Source organism: Papio anubis, chromosome 20, assembly GCF_008728515.1.
Source record: "Papio anubis isolate 15944 chromosome 20, Panubis1.0, whole genome shotgun sequence".
Lineage (NCBI taxonomy): Eukaryota > Metazoa > Chordata > Mammalia > Primates > Cercopithecidae > Papio > Papio anubis.
In genome coordinates, this window is record NC_044995.1 from 5,539,216 (window position 1) to 5,562,101 (window position 22,886).

The 22,886-nt window shown below is 53.7% G+C and overlaps 1 protein-coding gene across 2 annotated transcripts in view; it reads right to left on the reverse strand.

The window, feature by feature from the left end:
• The window catches only part of SHANK1 (SH3 and multiple ankyrin repeat domains 1), a 56,290-nt gene that overhangs the window by 4,231 nt on the left and 29,173 nt on the right, over positions 1–22,886 (reverse strand). For both annotated transcript variants that reach the window (XM_031659211.1, XM_009195065.4), the window contains 4 exons: positions 22,567–22,635; positions 22,065–22,183; positions 8,212–8,308; positions 2,674–5,773 (listed from right to left, as the gene is read on the reverse strand). In XM_031659211.1, the coding sequence (XP_031515071.1) occupies positions 2,674–5,773; positions 8,212–8,308; positions 22,065–22,183; positions 22,567–22,635 (3,385 nt within the window). The remainder of the gene's footprint in view (positions 1–2,673; positions 5,774–8,211; positions 8,309–22,064; positions 22,184–22,566; positions 22,636–22,886) is intronic.

A 22,886-nucleotide genomic window follows, 5' to 3' on the forward strand; every position in this document is an offset into this window, starting at 1 on the left:
CCTTCTCCAACCATCCCATTGTGGTAGCTTTTTTTTTTTTTTTAGGATGGTTGCAATTATTTTGTTTACTGCCCCGCCCCCACTCCTATGTCCCCAGACTATGGGGTTGCACAGTCTTTGCCTGTTCTGTCCAGCAGGGGATCCCATCACCCAGAAGGGCACTCTGCACACACAGATCATGAATCAATAATTAATGTGTTTGTTGACTGAATTAAGCATCCTTTCTATTGCTGCTACAAGCAGTGGGAAAACAAACAAACAAACAAACAAACAAAAATCCTCTACCCAGAATACTTAAGAATATTCAATGAATTTCGTTCAGATCTTAAAGGCCTAATAAACCCACATTTGTTTGTTTATTTTTACAACTTAGGAGCATTGATTCAAATTGCTCTGATAATACACACTTCCTTTTTCTTTTCTTTTCTTTCTTTCTCTCCTTTTTTTTTTTTTTTTTTTTTTTTTTTTTTTTGACAGGGTCTCACTTCGTTCCCCAGGCTGCAGTGCCTTGGTGTGATATCAGCTCACTGCAGCCTCAACCTTCCAGGCTCAAGTGATCCACCCACCTCAGCCTCCTGAGTAGCTGGGACTACAGATGCAGGCCACTGTGCCCAGCCTCCTTTTTCTTTTCTTTTGCCCCAAATATACCCTCCCTGAACCCACATTTGAAGGTCAGACACATTTGGATAGCAGACCTTCAAACAGAATTCGAGTGAACTCTGTAGATAGACAAGGATATTTAAAAACTGCTCCCAACCCTCTGTGTATCTGAACCAGAAATGTAACTCTGCTTTCTCTAGGACTAGAAGGTCTTGAATGGGCTCGAATTCTGTGACGATGCAGCTAAGTGGCTGCTCTGGGAAACATCTGCATCATCCTGTATTTCCCCATGTAGAAGTTGCTGGGCTCTTGTTCGAGGCCCCCCTCTTCCCCCATCTCATGTTACAACAATAACCCATATTAAATTCTCTTAAAAACTCTTTGGGCTGGCACTAGGCCATCCCCGTTCTACAGAGAGGTGGATTCATTTGCCTAAGATCACCCAGGTGGAAAGTGCAGGGCTGGGACTGGAAGCCGAGAAGGTGGGCTCTAGAACCACACTTATAACTGCATCCTGTCTTGAACCACACTGGCTTCAAGGGACTTACAGATTTCAGGGACTGTCAGAAAGAAGTCACAGCTCACCAAGGAAACAAATATAAGCAGATCTCACTCCAGTCTCCTTTGTTAATAACTTTTTCTTTTTTGAGACGGAGTCTCACTCTGTCACCCAGGCTGGAACACAGTGGCGCGATCTTGGCTCACTGCTACCTCTGCCTCCCAGGTTCAAGTTATTCTCCTGCCTCAGCCTCCTGAGGAGCTAGGACTACAGGTACCCACCACTACATCCAACTAATTTTTTGTATTTTTTTAAGTAGAGATGGGATTTCACCGTGTTAGCCAGGATGGTCTCTCTCTTCTGACCTCATGCTCCGCTCACCTCAGCCTCCCAAAGTGCTGGGATTACAGGCATAAGCCACCATGCCCAGCCTGTTAATAACTTTTTGTTCATCATGGGATGTAGGTTGTGATGGTGATGGGAGGAGACAACAGAAGCTACTGAAATAAATGAAAATGTAAAGGCTGGACTAGGTGGCTTACACCTGTAATCACACTTTGGGAGGTCAAAGCAGGAGGATCACTTGAGCCCAGGAGTTTGAAACTAGCCTGGGCAACATAGCTGGTCTCTACAAAAAGCTTAAGAAAAACTGGCCAGGGCCAGGCATGGTGGCTCATGCCTGTAATCCCAGTACTTTGGGAGACCGAGGTGGGATGAATCACCTTAGGTCAGGAGTTCAAGACCAGCCTGGCCGACATGGCAAAACCCCTCGTCTCTACTAAAAATACAAAAATTTGCCAGGCATGGTGGCGGGCACCTGTAATCCCAGCTACTCAGGAGGCTGAGGCTCGAGAATTGTCTGAACCTGGGAGGTGGAGGTTGCAGTGAGCCGAGATTGCACCACTGCGCTCCAGCCTGGGCAATAGAGCGAGACTCCGTCTCAAAAAAAAAAGAAAAGAAAAGAAGAAAAATTGGCCAGGCATAGTGGCATGCACCTATAGTCCCAGAGGACTGCTTGAGCCCAGGAGTTTGAGGCTGCAAGTGAGCTATGATTATACCACTGCACTCCAGCCAGGTGACAGAGTGAGACCCTGTTTCTAAAAAAAAAAAAAAAGAAAGAAAGAAAAAGAGCCAGGCATGTTGGCTCATGCCTGTAATCCCAGCACTTTGGGAGGCCAAGGTGGATGGATCACCTGAGGTCGGGAGTTTGAGACCAGCCTGACCAACATGGAGAAACCCCATCTCTACTAAAAATACAAAATTAGCTGGGTGTGGTGGCGCAAGAGGCTGAGGCAGGAGAATCGCTTGAACCCAGGAGGCAGAGGTTGTGGTGAGCCGAGATTGTGCCATTGCACTCCAGCCTGGGCAACAAGAGTGAAACTCCATCTCAAGGGAAAAAAAAGAGAGAAAAAAAAAAAGAAAAAAGAAAGTATCTGTGGAAGCATGCTTCTTCGAGAGCAGACTCCTGCCAACCTGGTTTCTGTTTCCTTTCTGCCACCCTGAGACCCTAAAGGGACACAGCTATGCCATCAACCCCTCTGGCCTCCCTTGTTGGCCACCAGCCCCCCGCTTACCTCTGCCGCTGCAGGGAGGAGGTCCTCTCCGGGACATAGCTGGCTCCCCCGTGGTGGCTGTCTCCACTTCCCGCGCTGCCTCCTCGGGCCCAGGGCAGAGCGCCACCAGCTGCCGAGGAGCCCCCAAACTGCTGAAGCTTGGAGCTGAGTTCACTGATGATGCTGGCTTTTACTGTGGCCAAGGCTGAGGCCTGAGGCTGGGCCAGGGGACCAGGCAGAGGTGGTGGCGGTGGGCCCGGGCCCTCTTCCCAGGGCAGCAGCTTCCGAGGCAGAGAGGAGGCCGTCGGCAAGGGCACCGGTGGGATTTCTGGCTCTACAGCCACCGGACCCCCAGCCACGCCTGCCGTGGGGGGTCCTGAACAAGCACGCAGGGCCAGCAGCCCATCGGTTCCAGCCCCTGTCACCGAGACGGTGGGGCTGGTGGGGGTGACAGGGTCTCGGAGTCCCCCACTGGGGCCAGGCCGCAGGCCTCCGCTGGCTCCTAGTGCCCGGCCCCGGAGCTTAGAGGGAGTCATGAGCTGAGGAGGGTATGGCGGGCCGGGAGTGCCGCTGCCCCCAAAGGCCTGGCCGTCCAGGTAGGCCACATAGGTGTCCAGAAGCTCTGGCCCACTGGCCACACCGGCCCCACCCCCGCCCCCACCCCCTGCGCTGCCACCACCTTCGGCAGATAGGCTGCTCAGCGTGGAGGCACTGCTGATGGTCTCCAGCGGGTGGTCACTGCTGCTCCGACTGTCCACCTCCTCAATGCCAGAATCCGTGCCAGGCGGAGGGTCTGGGCCGGGCTGTGGGGCAGGGGGAGCCGGTGCTGCTGGGGCAGGCGGGCCTGGTGGAGGGGGGTCCCCAGGGGCGGCGGAGGCCCCCTGGGTCAGGGTGGCCACCTCGCTGTCATAGGATGTCAGGCTGGATGCGGTGGAGTCCAGGGTGGGAGGGGCTGCGGCCACAGCCGGGGGTGGCACAGGGGGTAACGGGGTGGCCGGGGCAGGTGGGTCGGGCAACGGGTGGGGAGGCCCAGGCGTGAGGGGCGACTCCGGCTTTTCGAAACTGTTGGAGAATTCCAGGGGCGGAGGCAGCGGTTCCACGAAAAGGAATTCGCCATCTTCCACATCCACCGAGGGGGCGGGCGGCGGCAGAACCAGCAGGGGCAGCCCGTTCTCTTCGCTGGCCCTCGGCGAGGTCGGGGAGGGAGGCACGGACCGGCGTGGGCTGGGCGGCGGGACCCCGGGTCCGTCCTCCGAGGGGGGGCCCCTTCCGCTCGTCGCGGGGGCCCGGGGCTGGCAGTTTTCAAGGAACCGCACGTGCAGCGGCAGCCGCTCGGGCTCTTCGGGGGCTGCGGACCTCCAGGGCTTGCTCACTCCAGGATGCGGGGCCGGGGGCTCCGTCCCCAGCTGCAGCAGGAGGGGCCCCACCCCGGGAGCGGTGGGCGGCAGGCGGTGTAGCAGGGAACGCCGGGCGGCGGGCGGGCTGGCTGGAAGGGACTTCTCCTGGCTGCCCAGCCCGGCCCTGTACCCCAGCTCCCGGCGCGCGGGATCCGGCGGGGAGGCCCCCCAGAGACGCAGCACTGGCTCGTGGTGGGCGTGGGGCGAGTGGTGGTGCGGAGGGGGCGGCGGGGCCTCGTAGCGGGGCGATGGGGGCCTAGGAGGGGGCTGGGGGGGCCCGCCGCCCTCCGAGGACTCCTTCAGCGCTCGCTCGCGGGCGGCCAAGGCCAGCCCCAGCGGGGAGGCGGGATCCAGGGCCTTGCCGGTCAGCGGGTGCACCAGGGGTCGCGGGGGCAGGAAGCTGGTGAAGGCGCTGCTGCCCCCGCCACCCCCGTAGGCTCGGCTCCCGGCCCCGTAGCCGCCGTAGCCCGCGCCGCTGCTCGCAGACTCCAGTCGGAGGTAGGGCTCGGCGGAGAACATGCCCTCGTCGATGGATTTGGAGTGGCGCAGCCGCGGGCCCGGGGCCGCCCCTGTGCCCAGCCCGCCGTCTCCGCCATCCTCGTCCCCCGCGTCGGTGGAGAGGAACAGCGTGGAGCGCCGGCGCGCCTCATTCTGCCAGCCCCCCTCCCTCCGGGCCGCCCCCACCAGGGCGGCCCCGAACTGGCTGGTGAAGTCCAGCGTGGCCGGGCCGCTGGGCGAGGCGGGGGTGGGCACGGGCGAGGGGGACGGCGGCACGGGCGACATGGCCGGGGCGGGGCTGGGAGAGGAGCCGCCGCCGCCGCCGCCGCCGCCTCCCGCAGGCTCGGGCTGGGTGGGGGGCTCCGCCTCGGTGCTGCTGCCCTGGCTGCTGCGGCCGCTGCTACTGGTGGACGGGGCCTTGATGATGATGGTGGGGATGGGGATGGAGTTCTTCTCTGAGGGCGCGGCCACGGCGGGCGGCGGCTGCGGGGAGGCCGGGGACGTGGGCGACGGCGCGGGCGGGAGGCCGCCGCCCTTCTGGGGCTCGCCTTCCACTTTGGTCTGCTTGACCAGCGGGCCCTTGCGGCCGCGGCCCGAGCGGGCGGGCACGTACATGGCTGCGCTGGCCGCCCGCGGGGGCAGCTGGAAATAGCGCAGAGCCGGGCCCTGGGAGGAGCCGCCGCCCCCGCCCGCGCCGGCGTGATGCGACGGGGACGGAGCCCCCGGGGTCGGGCTGGGCCCGCCGCCCCTCCAGCCTCGCAGGCTGGGCTGGGGCCCCAGAGCCAGGCGGGGTGGAGGGTCGTCGGGAGAGCCGCCTGTCTCCATCTCGGGAGGATGAGGAGGGTGGGCGTGGTGGTGGTGGGGCTGGGGGGGCGGGGCGTGGTGGTGGTGGTGGTGGGGCGGGTGGTGGTGGGCAGGGGGCAGGGGCCCGCTGTGGTACAGGCTCTTCTCGCGGCTCCCCACGCGGGTATCGGGAAGGGAGGGCCCGTCAAAGGATGCAGGGGAGGAGGCGGGGAGGGGGCCACCAGAGCCGGGGTTGAAGGGCCCTCCCCGAGGGGAGGGGGTGAGGCGCCCTGAGGAGGAGGGGGCTGGAGGTGTGCTATAGGGGGGTTCCGGCGGGGACGTGGTGGGTGGCGGGGGAATGTCCTCCGAACCAGGCACAGACAGGCTGCGGCTGAATTTCATGGCTGGGGGTGCTAGGTAAGGTCTGTCATCTTCTGCCGCCCCTGGGGAGATACAGAGGATCAGGGAGGGGGACCCTGGTGGAGAGGGACTCCCTGCTCCACTATCCCACAGAACCGCAACAATACTAATAACAAGAATGGCACCCCGTATATGCCAGGAACTTCACGTGGACTCGCCCAGCTCTTCCCTATTTGGGGTAAACCCAAATCTGCCGCATACAGAGGTACAGGTTGTGCACCGCACAACTGCAAACCGCAAGGTGAGGAAACTGAAATTCGGCGGAACTTCCTCCCCAAGCCAGGAGGGGGCGCCGTTTTCTAATTCCGTTCAAAGGCTCAGTGAATGGTTTGGGGCCAGCAAAAGCGGCTGGAGCTGGGAAGGGATAGTCCCTCGTGTTTATGCATAGATGCGTGTTTCTTTTCACTTATATGCAGGAAAGAAGTGCAACCAGCACGTCAAAGCTGTGATTCTACAGAGAGAACCACTTACGATGAGGCTAAAGTTTAAAAGGGAGCGGATCTATAGAAAAAACAATCAGGTAAACGATGAGAGCCAGGTGGACCCCACACTCAGTGGGAGTGCAAGACTCACACTGGTGGACTTTGAACGCCAGGAGTTGGGGAAAAGCTGGATCCAGTCAGGGAAAAACAACTCCAGGAGGCGTGCAGGAGTTAAGTCTTTGCTTACTTCACTGCCAAGGCTCCGTCTTTGACCCTCTTCTCGCCTCTGACTACTCCCTCTCAACCAGTGACCAGCTTCATTCATTGCCTCTCTGCTGTGGACGCCCACGTTTATGCTTGGGGCCCCATCCTCAGCCCCGAGCTCCAGGCTCCTCTATTCAGATACCCACACCCAGCTGGTTGTCTCACAGGCATCTCTGACTCGAAACTCTCCAACCCAATCTCCCCATCTCCTCCCCAACAGACTCCGCCCAGCCCACCGTCTCCCCCTACCACCGCAGCAAACAGCATTTCTGTCCTTTCAGGCGCTAAGACTGAAAACCCTGCAGCCACCCTTAGTAGCTTTCTTCCTCACGTCACCCACATCCAATCCACCAGCAAATCCTGTTGTTTCAAAACATATCCGGAATCCAGTCCCTTCTCACCCCTCCAGAGTCACCACCCTGGGCCAGCCACTATCATTTCCTATCTGGATAGCAATAGCTGTCACCTCTCCTCTTTGGTCCCCGGGCTTCCCAGCTCATCCCCTTCAATCTAGTCCCTTCACAGCAGCCAGAGGATTTCTGTTAAAACTGAAGTCAGCTCATGTCCTTCCTCTGCTCAGAGCCTTGGCCATGCACCCACCTCACTCAGGGCAAAGGTTCAAGTCCTCACCATGACTCCCCAGACCCTGCAGGATTGGGACCCTGTCCCCCTCTGCCCTCATGTCCAGTGCTCACTCGGCCCCTGCTACACGGGCCTCCTCCCTGTTCTACAAATGCACCAGACTCAGCCCGACCTCAGGACCTTTGCAGAAGTGGTTCGCTCTGCCTGGACTGCCTTAGCCCCAGAGAGCCTCATGATTCCCCAATTCATCTCTAGGTGTTGTTTTGTTTGGTTTGGTTTGGTTTTTGAGACAGAATCTCGCTCTGTCGCCCAGTCTGGAGTGGAATGGCGCGATCTCTTACCTTACTCTACTATTTTTTTTCACTTTTTTTTTTTTTTTTGAGATGGAGTCTCGCTCTATTGCCCAGGCTGGAGTGCGGTGGCATGATCTCGGCTCACTGCAAGCTCCACCTTCCGGGTTCACACCATTCTCCTGCCTCAGCCTCCCAAGAAGCTGGGACTACAGGTACCTGCCACCACACCCGGCTACTTTTTTGTATTTTTAGTAGAGACAGGATTTCACTGTGTTAGCCAGGATGGTCTCGATCTCCTGACCTTGTGATCTGCCCGCCTTGGCCTCCCAAAGTGCTGGGATTACAGGTGTGAGCCACCACGCCCGGCCCACTCTTTTTTTTTTCCATAGCACATACAACTGCTAACATACTAGATAATTTTCTTGCTCATCATCCTTATAATCCATTATCTGTCTTCCCCTGCTATAAGGCAAGCCCCATGAGGGCAGGAACCTTTAGTCTGTTTTATTTGCTGACATATCCCTATTCTAGAACAATTCCTGGCATGTGGCGAGCGCTCAGTAAACACTTGTAAAATGAATGAATGGATGGAATCTGGTATAAGAGAAAGAACCAGAAAGCTGTAGCAGGGGCTTTAGCTCACTGCATCCCCATTCTCTAGATGTAGAGCCAGAGGCCCAGAGAAGTGAAGCCACCTGCCCCAGTTCACACAGCTGGGAAGGACGGGAGCCAGGATCATGGCCAAGTTCACCCATCTCCAAAGCCTGAACTCTCAACCCAATTTGATGAAACTATGGTCTCTCTGGAAGCAGAAAACATTTCCAAGTCCGCTTGCTTTTCCTAAACTGTCACATTCCTGGCCTCCCCCAGCCCCCACATCTCTTCTTTTGGGTGGCATACCGATAGATTTTTGCCGGAGCATCAGCCCAGGTCCTGGAGGCAGGAAAGAAGGACGCTCGTAACTTGGCTGGGCACGGTGGTGGGGATCGAAGCTCGACTTTGGGGTGGCAGTCAGAGGGGGAGAGAGAGAAAAGATAGCAGAGAGAGATCAGTGAGCGCAGAGAGGCTTGTGGCTTCACCACACGGCTGCCCCCTATTCCTTCCCTAAGCCCCTGCAGGAAGGCAGAGCAGTGTGAAGATGGTGGAAGGAGGCTGGGAGACGTGGCTCACCCCTGTAATCCCAGCACTTTGGGAGGCTGAGGCAGGACCATCACCTGAGGTCAGGAGTTCAAGACCCAGCCTGGCCAACATGGCAAAACCTCGTCTCTACTAAAAATACAAAAATTAGCCAGGCATGGTGGTGGGCGCCTGTAATCCCAGCTACTCGGGAGTCTGAGGCTTGAGAATTGCTCGAACCTGGGAGGTGGAGGCTACAGTGAGCCAAGATAGCACCACTGCACTGCAGCCTGGGTGACAGAGCAAGACTCTGTCTCAAAAAAAAAAAAAAAAAAAAAAAAAAAAAAAGAAAGAAAAAAGAAAAGAAGGCAAAAAGGAATTCTGGGGGAATGGTGCTTCCTGAGTCGGGCAGAGGGCAGCAGGTACATGATTTTCCATCGACTCTTGCTCTGCTTCCTTCCTCCAGCCACTGCCCATATCCAGGTACCCAACAGTGTTCTCCAGGACGGAGCAGCCTCTTCCCTCATCTTCCTGCTGCCATCCTCGATCCCCCACCCTGTTCCGGTCTGTTTTCCACACAAGAGTAAGAGGCATCTTTCAAAAAGCATGCTATTGCCCCTGCTTGAAATCCCATGTCAGTTAGGAGGAGATCGGAGGGAACCAAACTCCCAGCTCTGGTCTACAAGACCCTCCATGGCAGGCATTGCTGGCACCCCTGCAGCTGCCCTCCCCCTGGATGCGGCATCCCATCCCTCTCCCACTGCTCGGAGTGTCACCTGCCTGCAGCCCTTAAGAATCACCCTCCTTCAGAGTCCCAGACTCGCCCAGTCCATTCTGTGTCCCCGCTTCCCGGAGCAGCCCACAGCCCATGATTGATATGCAGGTCCAAGGCAGCACTAAAGCGGGGGTGCCCAGCCTGACCCCACGGGTTCCCACTCCAGCGAGAACCACGTCTGCTGACCTCCTTCCACAGCCCCAGCCAGTCTCCTGCACTCCCTGAAGGTTCCCCCTTAGCAAACCCTTAGTACAGGAATCCCCACCTCAGGCTCCCATTCTAGGGAAGCCCACACAAAGACACCTTGCAGGACCCAGCCTCTGCCCACATTTCCCACTTGTTCCCTTGGTCCCCCTCCACTCCTACCTCTTCCTTCTCCTCTGTCAGCCCCAGGTCTACCCTCATTTGAGAACACCTGCAAGCCCTGGTTCCCTCGGCAACAGCTTTCCCTCTTATTGTCACAGTTCCTTTTCAGTGCTAAGTTCTCCTGGCCAGACCTTCCCCAGCCCCCTGCCCAGACTGCACTTCCCTCTGTCCCATTTTCTTCACAGCATCTCTCTTCCCTAGAAACCGTCTTGTTTACTTGCTGTCTGTTTCCTCCACTAGCCTAGAAACTCCCTGAAGGCAGGGCCGATGTATCCCAGGCATCGCACCTACAGTGTCTAGGGCCCATGATGCTTTTAGAGGAAATGTTTTAATTTATTTTCAAAGTAGAAGTGAAAGAAAAAAAAAAAGAAAAAATTCTACCCTGGATAATATTGGTCTTTGCAGCAACAAAATAATAACATTTAAACTTTTTTTTTTTTTTCTTTTTAGACAGGGCTGGAATGCAGTGGCATTAACACGGCTCACTGCAGCCTTGACCTCCCGGGCCCAAGCGCTCCCAACCTCAACCTTCTGAGTAGCTGGGACTATAGGCAGGCACCATCACATCTAGTTAATTTTTAAATTTTTTTTGCAGAGGCGAGGTCTTGCTGTGTTGCCCAGGCTCATCTCAAATTCCTGGGCTCAAGCAGTCCTCCCACTTTGGCTTCCCCAAAATGCTCAGATTTACAGGCATGAGATACCTTGCTGGCCAATGTTTTTTTGTTTTGTTTTGTTTTGTTTTTTTAATGCAGAAGAGCAAAAGTGCCTAAGGTTCACAGAAATCATTATGAAACCTGCCGAGGGTAGGGTAGTGACTTTATCAGTCTCGTTTCCCATTGAGTCCCCAGTCGCCACATAGGGCCTGCTGTTCTACAAGCATCAGATGAGTAACGGGGAGAATCAGCCAAGGTCAGGCACTTAGGGGCCCGGAGTCCCCAGCTTCTGCCAGGTCTCCCATGTGTCTCCCTTCTCCATCTTTGAGACCAGAAGTGCAGAGAAAGGAAACCCTCTCGGAATGAAGTCCCCACCTTTGGGATGAACCCTCACTTCCTGCACTTCCCACCATACCCCCTCCTGCCTCTTTCCTCCAGCCATTCACAACCATGCCCAGTTCCCTCAATTCTCACCTCCGAGACTCTGCTTGGAACATCCTTTCACTGGGCTCTGTGCTCTGCTTGGAAAAGCTCTAATCATCTTAGCCCTGCACCCTGGCCCAGCTACCCCCTTCCTTTAGGCCTGCAGTGCCCCTTAGAGTAGCCACTAGCCATTCAACTGTGCATTTCCGGCCAATATGGTGGCTCATGCCTGAAATCTCAACATTAGGGAGCATCGCTTGACCCCAGGAGTTTGAGACCAGCCTGGGCAGCATAGGGAGACTCTGTCTCTACAAAAATAAAAATTACAAAAATTGCTGGGTGCGGTGGCTCACATCTGTAATCCCAGCGCTTTGGGAGGCCAGGGTGGGCAGATCACCTGAGGTCAGGAGTTCGAGACCAGCCTGGCCAACATGGTGAAATTCCATCTCTACTAAAAATTCAAAAATTAGCTGGGAATGGCTGCGTGTACCTGTAATCCCAGCTATACAGGAGGCTGAGGCAGGAGAATCACTTGAACCCGGGAAGTGGAGGTTGCAGTGAGCTGAGATCACACCACTGCACTCCAGCCTGGGTGATAGAGTGACACTCAGTCTCAAAAAAAAAAAAAAAAAAAAATTAGCCAGGTATAGTGACACACACCTGTCATCTTAGTTATTTGGGAGGCTGAGGTGGGAGGATCACCTGAGTGCCAGAGTTCAAGGCTTCACTGGGCTATGATTGTACCACTGCACTCCAGCCTGGATGACAGAGTGAGACTGTGTCTCTAAAGAAACAGACAAACCAAAAAGGCAAGTGTAAATTTCAATTAATTAAAATTAATTTATAAAATTCAATTTCTCTGCTGTGCTGGCCACATTTGAAATATTCAACAGTTACCTGTGGCTGGTGGCTACCAAATTGGACAGTATAGATGTGGAACATTTCATCAGCACAGGGAGTTCTATTGGTTCTAGTCCAGACTTTCCTGGGGTCTGTAACACACGCCTCTCACTGTAATCCCTCCCTGGATTGGGACTGCCTGTTTCTATGTTTGTCTCATTGATTCATTCATTCCAGAAATATTTATTGAGGACTTCCAGGGACTGTGACAGATACTGAAGATACAACAAATTAGACAAATGTCCCGGCCCACAGGAAGGCCAAGCAGGCCATAAACAACATAAATTCATAAAATATAACGCGGGTCAGATGGAGGTAAGGGGGAGGAGAGAGGGAGAATGTAATTTAAAATACAGGCTGGTGACAGGCGCGGTGGCTCACGCCTTTAATCCCAACATTTTGGGAGTTCAAGGTGGGTGGATCATTTGAGGTCAGGAGTTTGAGACCAGCCTGACCAACATGGTGAAACCCATCTCTACTAAAAATACGAAAAAATTAACTAGGCGTGGTGGCGCATGCCTGTAGTCCTAGGGAGGCTGAGGCAGGAGAATCGCTTGAACCTGAAGGCAGAGGTTGTGGTTAGCCAAGATCGTGCCACTGCACTCCAGCCTGGGTGATAGAACAAGACTCTGTCTAAAAAAATAAAATAAAATAAAACAAAATAAAATAAAATAAAGTAAAATAAAATAAAATAAAATAAAAGGGCTGGCCAGGCACAGTGGCTCCTGTCTGTGATCTCAGCACTCCAAGAGGCAGGAAGATTGCTTGAGCCCAGGAGTTCGAGACTAGCCTGGGCAACATAGCAAGACCCTGTCTCTACTCCCCAATTTGTTTTTAAATTAGTGGTGCATGGTGGCATGTGCCTGTTATCCCAGCTACTTGGGAGACTGAGATGGGAGGATTCCTTGAGCCCATGAGTTTGAGGCTGCAGTGAGCTATGATCGTGCCACTGCACTCCTGCCTGGGTAACGGAACAAGACCCTGTCTCAAAGTAAATAAAATAAGGTGGTCAAGGAAGGCCTCACTGAGAAGGTATTATTTGAGCAAACTCCTGCAGGAGGGGAAGGAGGGGGCATAATGATGTGTAGAGGAAGAGTGTTCCGGGCAGGTGGAACAGCAGGTGCAAAGGCCCTGAGGTGAGGGTGAGCCAGGCAGGCTCAGGAGGACTAGGAAGGAGGCCAGGAGCTAAAGGGCAGGAGTTGAGGTCAGACAGGTGATAGAAGGGTGGGATTGGTTAGGACCTGCAAGTTTCAGGTTTCTTTCAGATTTTGGCTCCAAGGTCTCTCTGGAGAGGCTTCCTCCTATTACTCTGTTCATAACTCCCTTAACTTATGCCAGTTTGGAGTCATCATAATCACTTGCTTGCTTGTTTACTGTCTGTCTCCCTGGGCATGCAGCCCACCCCAATACTCTTTCTACTCTATTTGCTTGGTAAGAAAATGCCAATCTTATTTGGCACCTTTTGAGAGACTACACTTACCAGACTCCTTTGCAGCTAGGTGTGGCCATATGACAAAGGAAGGCCAACCCGGATGCACAAGTGGGAATGTTGTGTGTTACATCTGGGATGTCTTGGAGGTAACTCAAGAGGCTGCAAGGTGCCCTCTTTTGCCCTTCTGCCTTTCTACCCTTCCTTGTTCCTGCTACCTGGAATGCTGGTGCAATAGCTGGAGCTCCAGCAGCCATTTTGGATTATGAGGCCAGTCTGCAGTTGGAAACATGGCGAGGATGGTGGGGCAGAAATTGAGAAGGATTCTGGGTCTTTAAGACCATGGAGGCTGCTAACCTGCCTGAGACTTCCTATCTCATACTTTTTTTTTTTTTTTGAGATGGGAATTTCACTCTGTCACCCAGGCTGAAGTGCGATGGCATGATCTTGGCTCACTGCAACCTCCACCTCCTGGGTTCAAGTGATTCTCCTGCCTCAGCCTCTTGAGTAGCTGGGACTATAAGTGCCCACCACCACACCCAGCTAATTTTTGTATTTTTACTAGAGACAGGGGTTCACCATGTTGCCCACTCACCTTGGCCTCCCAAAGTGCTGGGATTACAGGTATGAGCCACCATGCCTGGCCCCCATACTTGTTTAACAAGAGAGAGATAAAAGCATTTTTCTTGGTCAAGTCACTATTATTTGCTTTTTCCCCCTCAGGTACAGCAGAATCTAATTCTGCTAGTCTCCTCTTTCAAATGTAAATTCTGTAAAGGAAGTTACTTTGTTTGACTGAAAAAAGAGAGAGACCTTGAGAGCCCAGCAGCGGGTCCAGGATATAGTAGGTGCTCAATAAATATTTGCAGAAGGAAGAACTCATTGGAAACAATATAAGAAGCCCTGACAAGATGTGGGGAGCAACTCCAGGACAAAATCCCAGCCTGTTCCTCTGAACATTCCCATCAAACAGCACAGAGCCAGTTCCAAGCAGGTGTCAGGAGCTGTCGCCTGAAGGCATCCCTGCTTTGACGGATTTCCTGCCATGCTGCTCTTCTCTAAGCGCTTCTCAGCCTGCTCAATCCTTCTCTGCTTTGCTGAGTATTTTTCTGACCCCCTCCCCCATCTCCTTCAGCCACAGCCCAATACTCTGCTTGGCTTTCTGTCCTGTCCTGCAGCTGTGTGGTATCAGACAGCAGAACCTTCCAGAAGATAAAGGCAGTAGAGAAGTGGCAAGTGGAGGGAGACACTCTTCTGTGAGCCATTTTGCCTGCTGTTTTTCGTATGTGTCCTCATTGGATCCTCACACCTGTGAGTTAGGGTGGATTATACCCATTTGGGTGATAACGAAAGACGCTGTGGATCAGAGAGAAAAGGGCCTTATCCTAGAGCAGCCAGCAAGGAAGGAGGAGATTAAAGACGCATCGGAGAAAAGATATCAGAGTGGCTCAAAAACCCTAAGATAAAATGGGAGGGGTGGGAAGAGCCAGGAGAAGGGGATGTGACCAGTCAGGAAGCACACGGGGACTGCTGAGGGGCAGAGCTGGAGAGGACACCAAGAACAGAGTCCAGGCAGGAGAGGACAGCTGGGAGGAGGGGAAGAAGGCGAGGGAAACACCTGCACAGGGTATGGGTGCAGGTGATGGGGGCCAGAGGGACAGACGAGGATCAGGTGACAAGTGAGGGTGAAGGTGATGAGGCAGGGATCAGAGTGACAGTGGAGGGGTCGATGTGACAGGGGAAGGGTCAGAGTGACAGAAGGGACCAGGGTGATGGGGGAGAGGTCAGGATGACAGGGAAGGGTTGGGGGACAGTGGAGGGGTCAATGTGACAGAGAAGGGGTCAGGTGACAAAGGAGGAGTCTGAGTGATGGAGAAGGGTGAGGGTGATAGGGTGGGGGTCAGGGTGAGAGAAGAGGTAAACGAGAGACAGTGGAGGAGTCAAAGGGACAACGGAGGAGTCAGGGTGATGGGGAAAGGTCAGGGTGATGGGGAGGGGTCAGGGTGATGGGGAGGGGTTAGGATAGTGGGGAGGAGTCAGGGTGATGGGGAGGGATCAGGATGATGGGGAGGGGTCAGGATAATCGGGAGGGATCAGAGTGATGGGGAGGGGTCAGCGTGATGGGGAGGGGTCAGGATTACAAGCATTACAGGTAAGGTGTCAGGGTGATGGGGGGGTATCAGTGTGATGGGGAGGGGTCAGGGTTACAGGCAAGGGGTCAGGGTGACGGAAGAGAGCTTAGAGTGGCAAGGAACTGGTTAGAGTGAGGGGGGAGCCGTGTCCCCGACAGAGGAGGGTGCAGAGTGACAGAGGAGGCGTCAGATTTGCAAGCTGACAAAAGACACTTCCATGCCATGTGGAAGAAGAAGGGACAAAAATGGGTTAGCTTGACATAAGAAGGGTCAGGGTGACAGGAGAGATGTCAGACTGACGGAAGAACCATAACAGTCTGATGGGGCATCGCACTGATCCCCGAGGGAGCACTTGAACTCCACCAACCAACGGGAGCATTCGCTCCCGCGCAGAAGGGGCAGCCAATCAGAGTGCGCAGCCTTGCATGACGTCACCGGCCGCCGGGCAGATTCCCCCTCAGTGAGTTGCCCAAAGGCCCAGTTCTCCGTCACCTCGTGGCCTGGTGCCTCAAGGGCAGCGCATGTCCTGCGGCTGACCAGTGGCTGGGGAACTCCTGCTAGGGAGGCAGCCCTGAGACGGGATAGGGGAGAGACAACTGAAGAGACAGAGATGGGGGGACAGAGAGAGACAGAGACAGAGAGAGGGAGACAAGGAAACACAGAGACAGAGGTAGAGAGACAGAAAAAGAGAGACAGAGACAGAGAGATAGAGAGACAAAGGCAGAGATGGGGATAGAGAGAGACAGAGATGGAGAGACAGAGACAGAGACAAAGGCAGAGATGGAGAGACAGAGATAGAGAGACAATGGCAGAGATGGGGAGACAGAGCTAGAGAGACAGAGAGACAAAGGCAGAGATGAGGAGACAGAGAGACAGAGAGCTAGGGAGACAAAGAGACACAGAGACAGAGATGGAGAGACAGAGACAAAGAGACGAAGACAGAGATGCAGGAGAGAGGGAGGTGGGCAAACAGGGAGGGATGGGAAGATGGGGAGAGTGAGAGAGGGGAGGAGGGGCAGACAGAGATGGGGCCTAGAAGGGGGAGAGACACGGACTGAGAGATGAGAGGGGAAATGAGAGGGCGATGGGAAGCAGGAAGAGCCCGTAGAGGCAGGAGGGAGGGCAGCTCGGACTCGGAGAGGGCCTGCGCAGCCCCAGGAGGGAACCCCAGAAGCTAGGAGTGCACCTGAGAGGGAACAATGACGTCTCAGACTGAGAGACGAGAGGGCATGAGGGAGCCCTCAGTCATCAGTGGCGGATGACAAAGACAGTAGCCGAGAAAGTCAAAGCCATACCAAGGGGCAGAGGGACAGCAGAGCCCTAGGAGGAGACAGCTCAAGAGGTGCCCTGACCTAGGGTGGATCTGCCGGGCTCTGCGCCCCCACTCTCCCCACCTCCTCTAGGTTGTATGCAAAAGTGCATCTTTGGAGAGGGTTGAAATCTCCCAGTTTCCAAGTCCTTAGACAGTGGCATCTTTTTTTTTTTTTTTTTTTCGAGAGGGAATCTCACCCTGTCACCCAGGCTGGAGAGCAGTGGTACAATCTCGGCTCACTGCAACCTCTGCCTCCCAGGTTCAAGCGATTCCTCTGTCTCATCCTCCCGAGTAGCTGGAATTACAGGCGTGTGCCACCACACCCAGCTAATTTCTGTAGATTTAGTAGCGATGAGGTTTCACCATGTTGGCCAGGCTGGTCTCAAATTCCTGACCTCAGGTGATCCACCTGCCTTGGCCTCCCAAAGTGTGGGGATTACAGGCGTGAGCCACCATGCCTGGCTGATAATGGCATCTTATGCAATGCTTTGCTCTTGCTCACTTTTGTGCAGACCTGACCCAAGAAGCCTCGGGAGGATACTGCACCCCTGCCCCCCACCACTGCATCTAAACCGGAGGGAAGATGCAGAGTGAAGAGGGGAGAGGAGCTGAAATGGGAAATGGGGACACCGAGAACAAGACCAGACATCAAGAGAGGCCACCAAGATGCAGAAACCTCATGAAGGGGCATCTGCATTGACTCAGAGAGTGGGAAAGATAAAAATGGCAGGTGGGAAGGAGCAGAGAAGGTGGCAGAAAGAGCCTCCAGCATGAGACGGGGGCCTGGGGAAGGCCCAGGGACAGATCCAAGAGGTGAGAGAAGAAAAGGCAAGGGGGATGTACAGGATAAATGACTATGGGTCCTCTGGACACAGAGGGAAAGGAGGTCTCGCAGAACTCAGGTGAGTGCCTCTGAGTTTCATTTCTAGGAGGTGGGGGCAGGTGGGCAGCTGGTTTTATTACTGGCTGGTGTCTGGGCTCCTCTGGGGGTGGGGGTCTTTGGAACTCAGAGAGTGAGCTCCTTGAGGGTTAGGCTCTTGACTGTCCTGTACCTGGGTTCATGCAGGGCAGACCTAGCACTGTGACTGCCTGGCACTTCACAGGAGCTCTGTGCATTTGTTGAATTAATGAAAACAGGACTTGCTCTAATTAGTTTATCAGAGATTTACACTCAGTCTGATGTGCTATTGTGGGGTCTCTGATGTTGCAGGGTCTCTGGAGGCATACACAGAGATCACTGGTGAGTCATGGTGGACTTTCTAGTTTACTTTATTTCAATTAATTAATGTATGTATTTGTTGAGACAGGGTCTCAGTCTGTTGCCCAGGCTGGAGCGCAGTGGCGCAATCATGGCTCACTGCAGCCTTGACCTCCCTTGCTCAAGTGATCCTCCCACCTCAGCACATACCATGACTGGCTAATTTTTAAATATTTTGTAGAGACAGGGTCTCACTATGTTGCCCAGGCTAGTCTTGAACTCCTGGCCTCAAGTGATCTTCCTGCCTTGGCCTCCCAAAGTGTTGGGATTACAGGTGAGAGCCACTGCACCTGGCCTATTTCTTTTTTTTTTTTGAGAAGGAGTCTCGCTCTGTCACCCAGGCTGGAGTGCAGTGGCACGATCTTGGCTCACTGCAAGCTCTGCCTCCCAGGTTTGTGCCATTCTCCTGCCTCAGCCTCCTGAGTAGCTGGGACTCAGGCTCAGCCACCAATTTCAACTGATTTTTTTTTTTTTTTTTTTGTATTTTTAGCATGGGTTTCACCGTATTTTACAGGGATGGTCTCGATCTCTTGACCTTGTGATCTGCCTGCCTTGGCCTCCCAAAGTGCTGGGATTGTAGGTGTGAGCCACGCGCCCAGCCCAGCCTGGCCTATTTTCTATCCTGAGGGGTTCGCCATCTGTTGGGAGTTTGCTGTGTTACAGTTAATCTCATGGAATCCTCATAAGAACTGGGCAAGGCTGGCTTTAGCCCCATTTTACAGAACAGAAAACTGAGATGCAGAGAAATTAAGTAATGTGGTCCAAGGTGGCAAATTAAGTTAAAGGAAGTCAGAATTTGAATCCCCATTTGTCTGTTAATATAGAGTTTCTGGGGGATCAGGAACAAACAAACACCTGGGGTGTGTTTAGAGACCCAGAGAGGGAAATTCAGAAGGAGGAGAGTGTAAAATACAGATTGGGGGGAGGCATGAAGTAATGGGATTAGTGGGAGTACCTCCCAGGCTTCCAATAAATACTGAATAATTTAATGAGTGAATATGGATGGTAGCATCCTGAATCTAAGTCCACTTGGGATAATCCTGGGGCTGAAAATCTTTTAATCTTTTCTGTTTGTTTTTTAGAGACAGGGTGGTCTCTCTCTGTGGCCCAGGCAGGAGTGCAGTGGCACAATCATGGCTTACTGCAGCCTCAACCCCGGAGGCTCAGGTGATCCTCCCTCTTCAGCCCCCGGAGTAGCTAGGACTACGGGTGTGTGCCACCACATCTGCCCAACTAATTTTTGTATGTTTAGTAGAGATGGGTTTTCTGCCATGTTGCCTATGCTGGTCTGGAACTACTGAGCTCCAGGGATCAGCCAGCCTCGGCCTTCCAAAGTGCTGGGATTATAGGTGTGAGCCGCTGTGCCCGGCCCTGAAAATCTTTTAACCTTAGAATGATATAGGGCAGTGGTTCTCAATTAGAGGTGGTTTTGCTCCCCAGAGGACACTGGGGAGTATTTGCTGCTGGCATCCAGACGGTAGAGGCCAGGGATGCTGCTAAAATCCTACAATGCACAGGACAGGCTTCCACAACAAAGAAGTACGCAGCCCCAAACACAGGCAATTGTGGCTATTTGCGGTAGTTATGTTAATAGGAGGCTGCCACACATTTCCCTCAACCAATCAATACATAATCTCGTTTTATGCATGCTTCTGTTGAAGGATGCCTTATTTAATATACATTGTTGATTCCTTCACATCCAACTCTGCACTGGCTAACAGTGCTCTAACTCATGCCTGAATGAAGCTTCTCTAACATACGTATTTTCTCCATAAGGCACATCACGGCCTTCTCGTACTTAGGAACACTAGACAGCTCTTCAGCACCATGCTTGGGGGACCTTTGAAACACTGATATCACCACTAAAAGGCCCAAAGATGCAAAGCACGTGGCACTAAATAGACCGAGAAAAGACACTTGTTCACAGTATAAGAGCTGAAATGAGAAGGCACCCTCGTTCAGCCTCGTCTGGGAGCCCGCACGTACTCAAGATTTTCTCTGCTTTGCACCTGTCCAGGAATAACTACAAAAACCCTTCGCATATTGATCCTGGGGTTCTAATAAATTTCAGCAAGTAGGCAAATTTGGACTTTGGTTCTGTCTGATTAGATACACACTCGATGGGAGGTCTCCGGCAAGTGAATGCAAATCTCTAAAACCGTTTCGTCTTCTGTAAAATGGGAATGTGCATGTTCTCTCTTTCTGTTTCTCTATTGCCCTTTCCTTCTTAAAGCTGGTTGTGAAGAAGTTTGCTGAGGAGTTATGAGAAGTTTGCTGCAGTGCAAGTGAAGACAGAAGAAGAAAACAGTGTCCAAAAAATAAGAGCCCAGGGGAGGTAGATTTGGACTCCATATAAGGAAGAAGTTTTTTTTTTTCTTTTTTCCTTTTTTTTTTTTTTTTTGAGACAGAGTTTTGCTTTTGTCACCCAGGCTGGAGTGCAATGGCGTGATCTCGGCTTACTGCAACCTCCGCCTCCTGGGTTCAAGCGATTCTCTCGCCTCAGCCTCCTGAGTAGCTGGGATTACAGGCACATGCCACCACATCTGGCTAATTTTTGTATTTTTAGTAGAGATGGGGTTTCTCCATGTTGGCCAGGCTGGTCTCAAACTCCTGACCTCAGGTGATCAGCCCGCTTCAGCCTCCCAAAGTGCTGGGATTACAGGCGTGAGCCACGACACCCAGCCTCCTACTCTTGATTTTTATACAAGTACGAGACCCTCCAGAGCACGAGGGACTGTGGATAGACTTCAGAGGCCTGTGCACTTGTATAGGAAAAGAAATCCTATGTTTTCATTTTCATCATCCTCCAACAAAAACTCAACCTTTCCTCAATTAAATACGTAAGCAGCAAACCATGCTAGTTTCAGCAAGACCCATGCCTGTATCCCCAGTAGGAATCACAGATATTTCCATATCCCATCACAGTGGTGCAGATTTCCCAAAATGGTGTTTATGCTCCTCGTGATTTTGAAATTAGAGTTGTTAAGATCCACCGCCAGTGTCTAACATGTTGACAAAAAAAGATGATATTATGATATCACAAATTTTGCTTTTGAAAAATATTTTGAGAACTATATTTTAGTGTAACTGGCCTCTTTTGTTAACTTATTTTATGTTATGCATTTATAAGCATTATTCTGAGGACTATGGCAGCCTGCCAAAGAGATCCATGACCCCCTAAAAGCCAAAGAACCCAGTTTTAGAGTAAATAGACTCCTGACCACTAGGTGGTGGATGTGGCCAGAGGATAGGGACTGGGCAGAGAAGAAGGAAGCGGGAAGGGAGGAGTAAGGCAGAGCGTGGCCTCTGGAGGAGACAGTTGGAGGGTAAGGGGTGGCACTGGTAGGCCTAGTGGGGGATGTGTTGGAGGGAAGGCACACAGTCCAGTGGAGTGGGGCAACATCCAGGAAGGGACCAGCAGGACCCCACCAGGATAGCCAGAGCTGTGGCAGGACCATGGGTTCAGAGGGCTGCCCCGGGTTAAAATCCCTCTTCCTTCCTTGAGCCTCAGTTTCCCCCTCTGTAAATGGGCTAACAACCTCGTGCATCTCCCAGGATGAATCTAAGGAATGAATGAGATAATCCATATAAAATTTGGTGTCTGGCCAGGCAAGGTGGCTCATGCCTGTAATCCCAGCACTTAGGGGGGCTGAAGCGGGCGGATTACTTGAGGCCAGGAGTTCGAGACCAGCCTGGCCATCATGGCAAAACCCTATCTCTATTAAAAATACAAAAATTAGCCAGGCAAGGTGGCGCACACCTGTAATCCCAGCTACTCAGGAGGCTGAGGCAGGAAAATCTCTTGAACCCTGGGAGCAGAGGTTGCAGTGAGCAGAGCTTGCCCCAATGCACTCCAGCCTGGATGGCAGAGTGAGACTCAATCTCAAAATAAATAAATAAATAAAAATTAAAAAATAAAATGCAGTGTCCCCCAAATTATCAACACTCCCCACAGATTGGCCTCTGGTTGTGGGGAGAGGCAGACAGAGTGGCGACAGACGTGACCATTCATATTTTAATAAGTACTACGTGTTGGGTATCTATTATTATGTCGGGGAATCTCCATCCATGACATCATTTTGCCTTCCCAGAGACCCTTAAGACGGGACGCAGAGGGACAGAAAGAGGCAGGGCAAGAGCGCAAGTATAACAGCAGGGGTGGAAAGTGGAGAGAGAAAAGGACAGAGATGGGATTTGAGGGAAAGGGGATAAGGAGGAAAGGAGGTCCCCAAAGTTGGGAGAAAGGAGGAAACCCTAGGATGCGTGTCGCCCCTCCAGGACCAGCCTAAAGCACAGGGGCATCAGGAGGGTTTTGGAAAGAGAAAGGCTCCAGGTTGGTGTGTGAACCGCCTTCCCCCTGCCAGTTCCTCCCCATACCAGGCCGCCTACCTCAGTGGCAAAGAAGCCTTTGGGTCGGTGTTTGCCCAGGGACGCGAGGCCACCGGGCCCAGGGCTCTCGCTTGCACTGATGGTCTGTTGAGCTGCGGCCAGGATTTCATCCAGTTTGTCTAGGGGGAGATGAACAGATGGGAAGACAATGAAATGAAGTTTGCTTTGACCCGGGCCGCAGAGACCAGAGCTGCCGCCCCGCAGCTCATCCAGCACCTGGATCAACCAAGAAAGGGCAGCCCTGCCTGGGTCCAGGTGGACGGCCAGTCCCGCTTGGAGACACAATCACCAAGCCCGGGGGGCAGCACCCAGGGTAGGAAGGGGTGCGGGCAGGGAACGGGGCAGCCGTCGGGAGAGGGCGGGCGGAGGGAGGGGAGGTGGAATCGCGGCCTCTCTGGGGCAGGAAGGTGAGGGGCGCCGTGGGGCTCATGGTGGGACGGGGATGCAGCGGATGCCGGGGCTGGGGCCCGGCAGCCCGAGGAGCAGGGCTGGGCCGTCTTACTGAGAGCCATCTGATACACGGTCCGCTTTTTCTCCATGCTGGGCACCGGCGCCGGCTGCTGCTCGTACTCTGTGGGCAAAGAACACGGATGAAGCCCAGGGAGCCCCCGGGGGCGGGGTGGAGCGGGCTCGGCCTGTGGGCGTGGCCAGCAGGTGCGGGCCGGTGGGCGTGGCCAGCGGGCGCGCGCATGCGCGAGAGGGGCAGTGAGGGGCCGGGGTCGGGGAGGGGCGAGTCCGCCGGCGGGGTCGGGAGACGGGGGCCCTCCCGCCAGTCCTGTGCCCACTCACCACTCTTCTTCTTCCAGGGGGAGACTAGCCCGG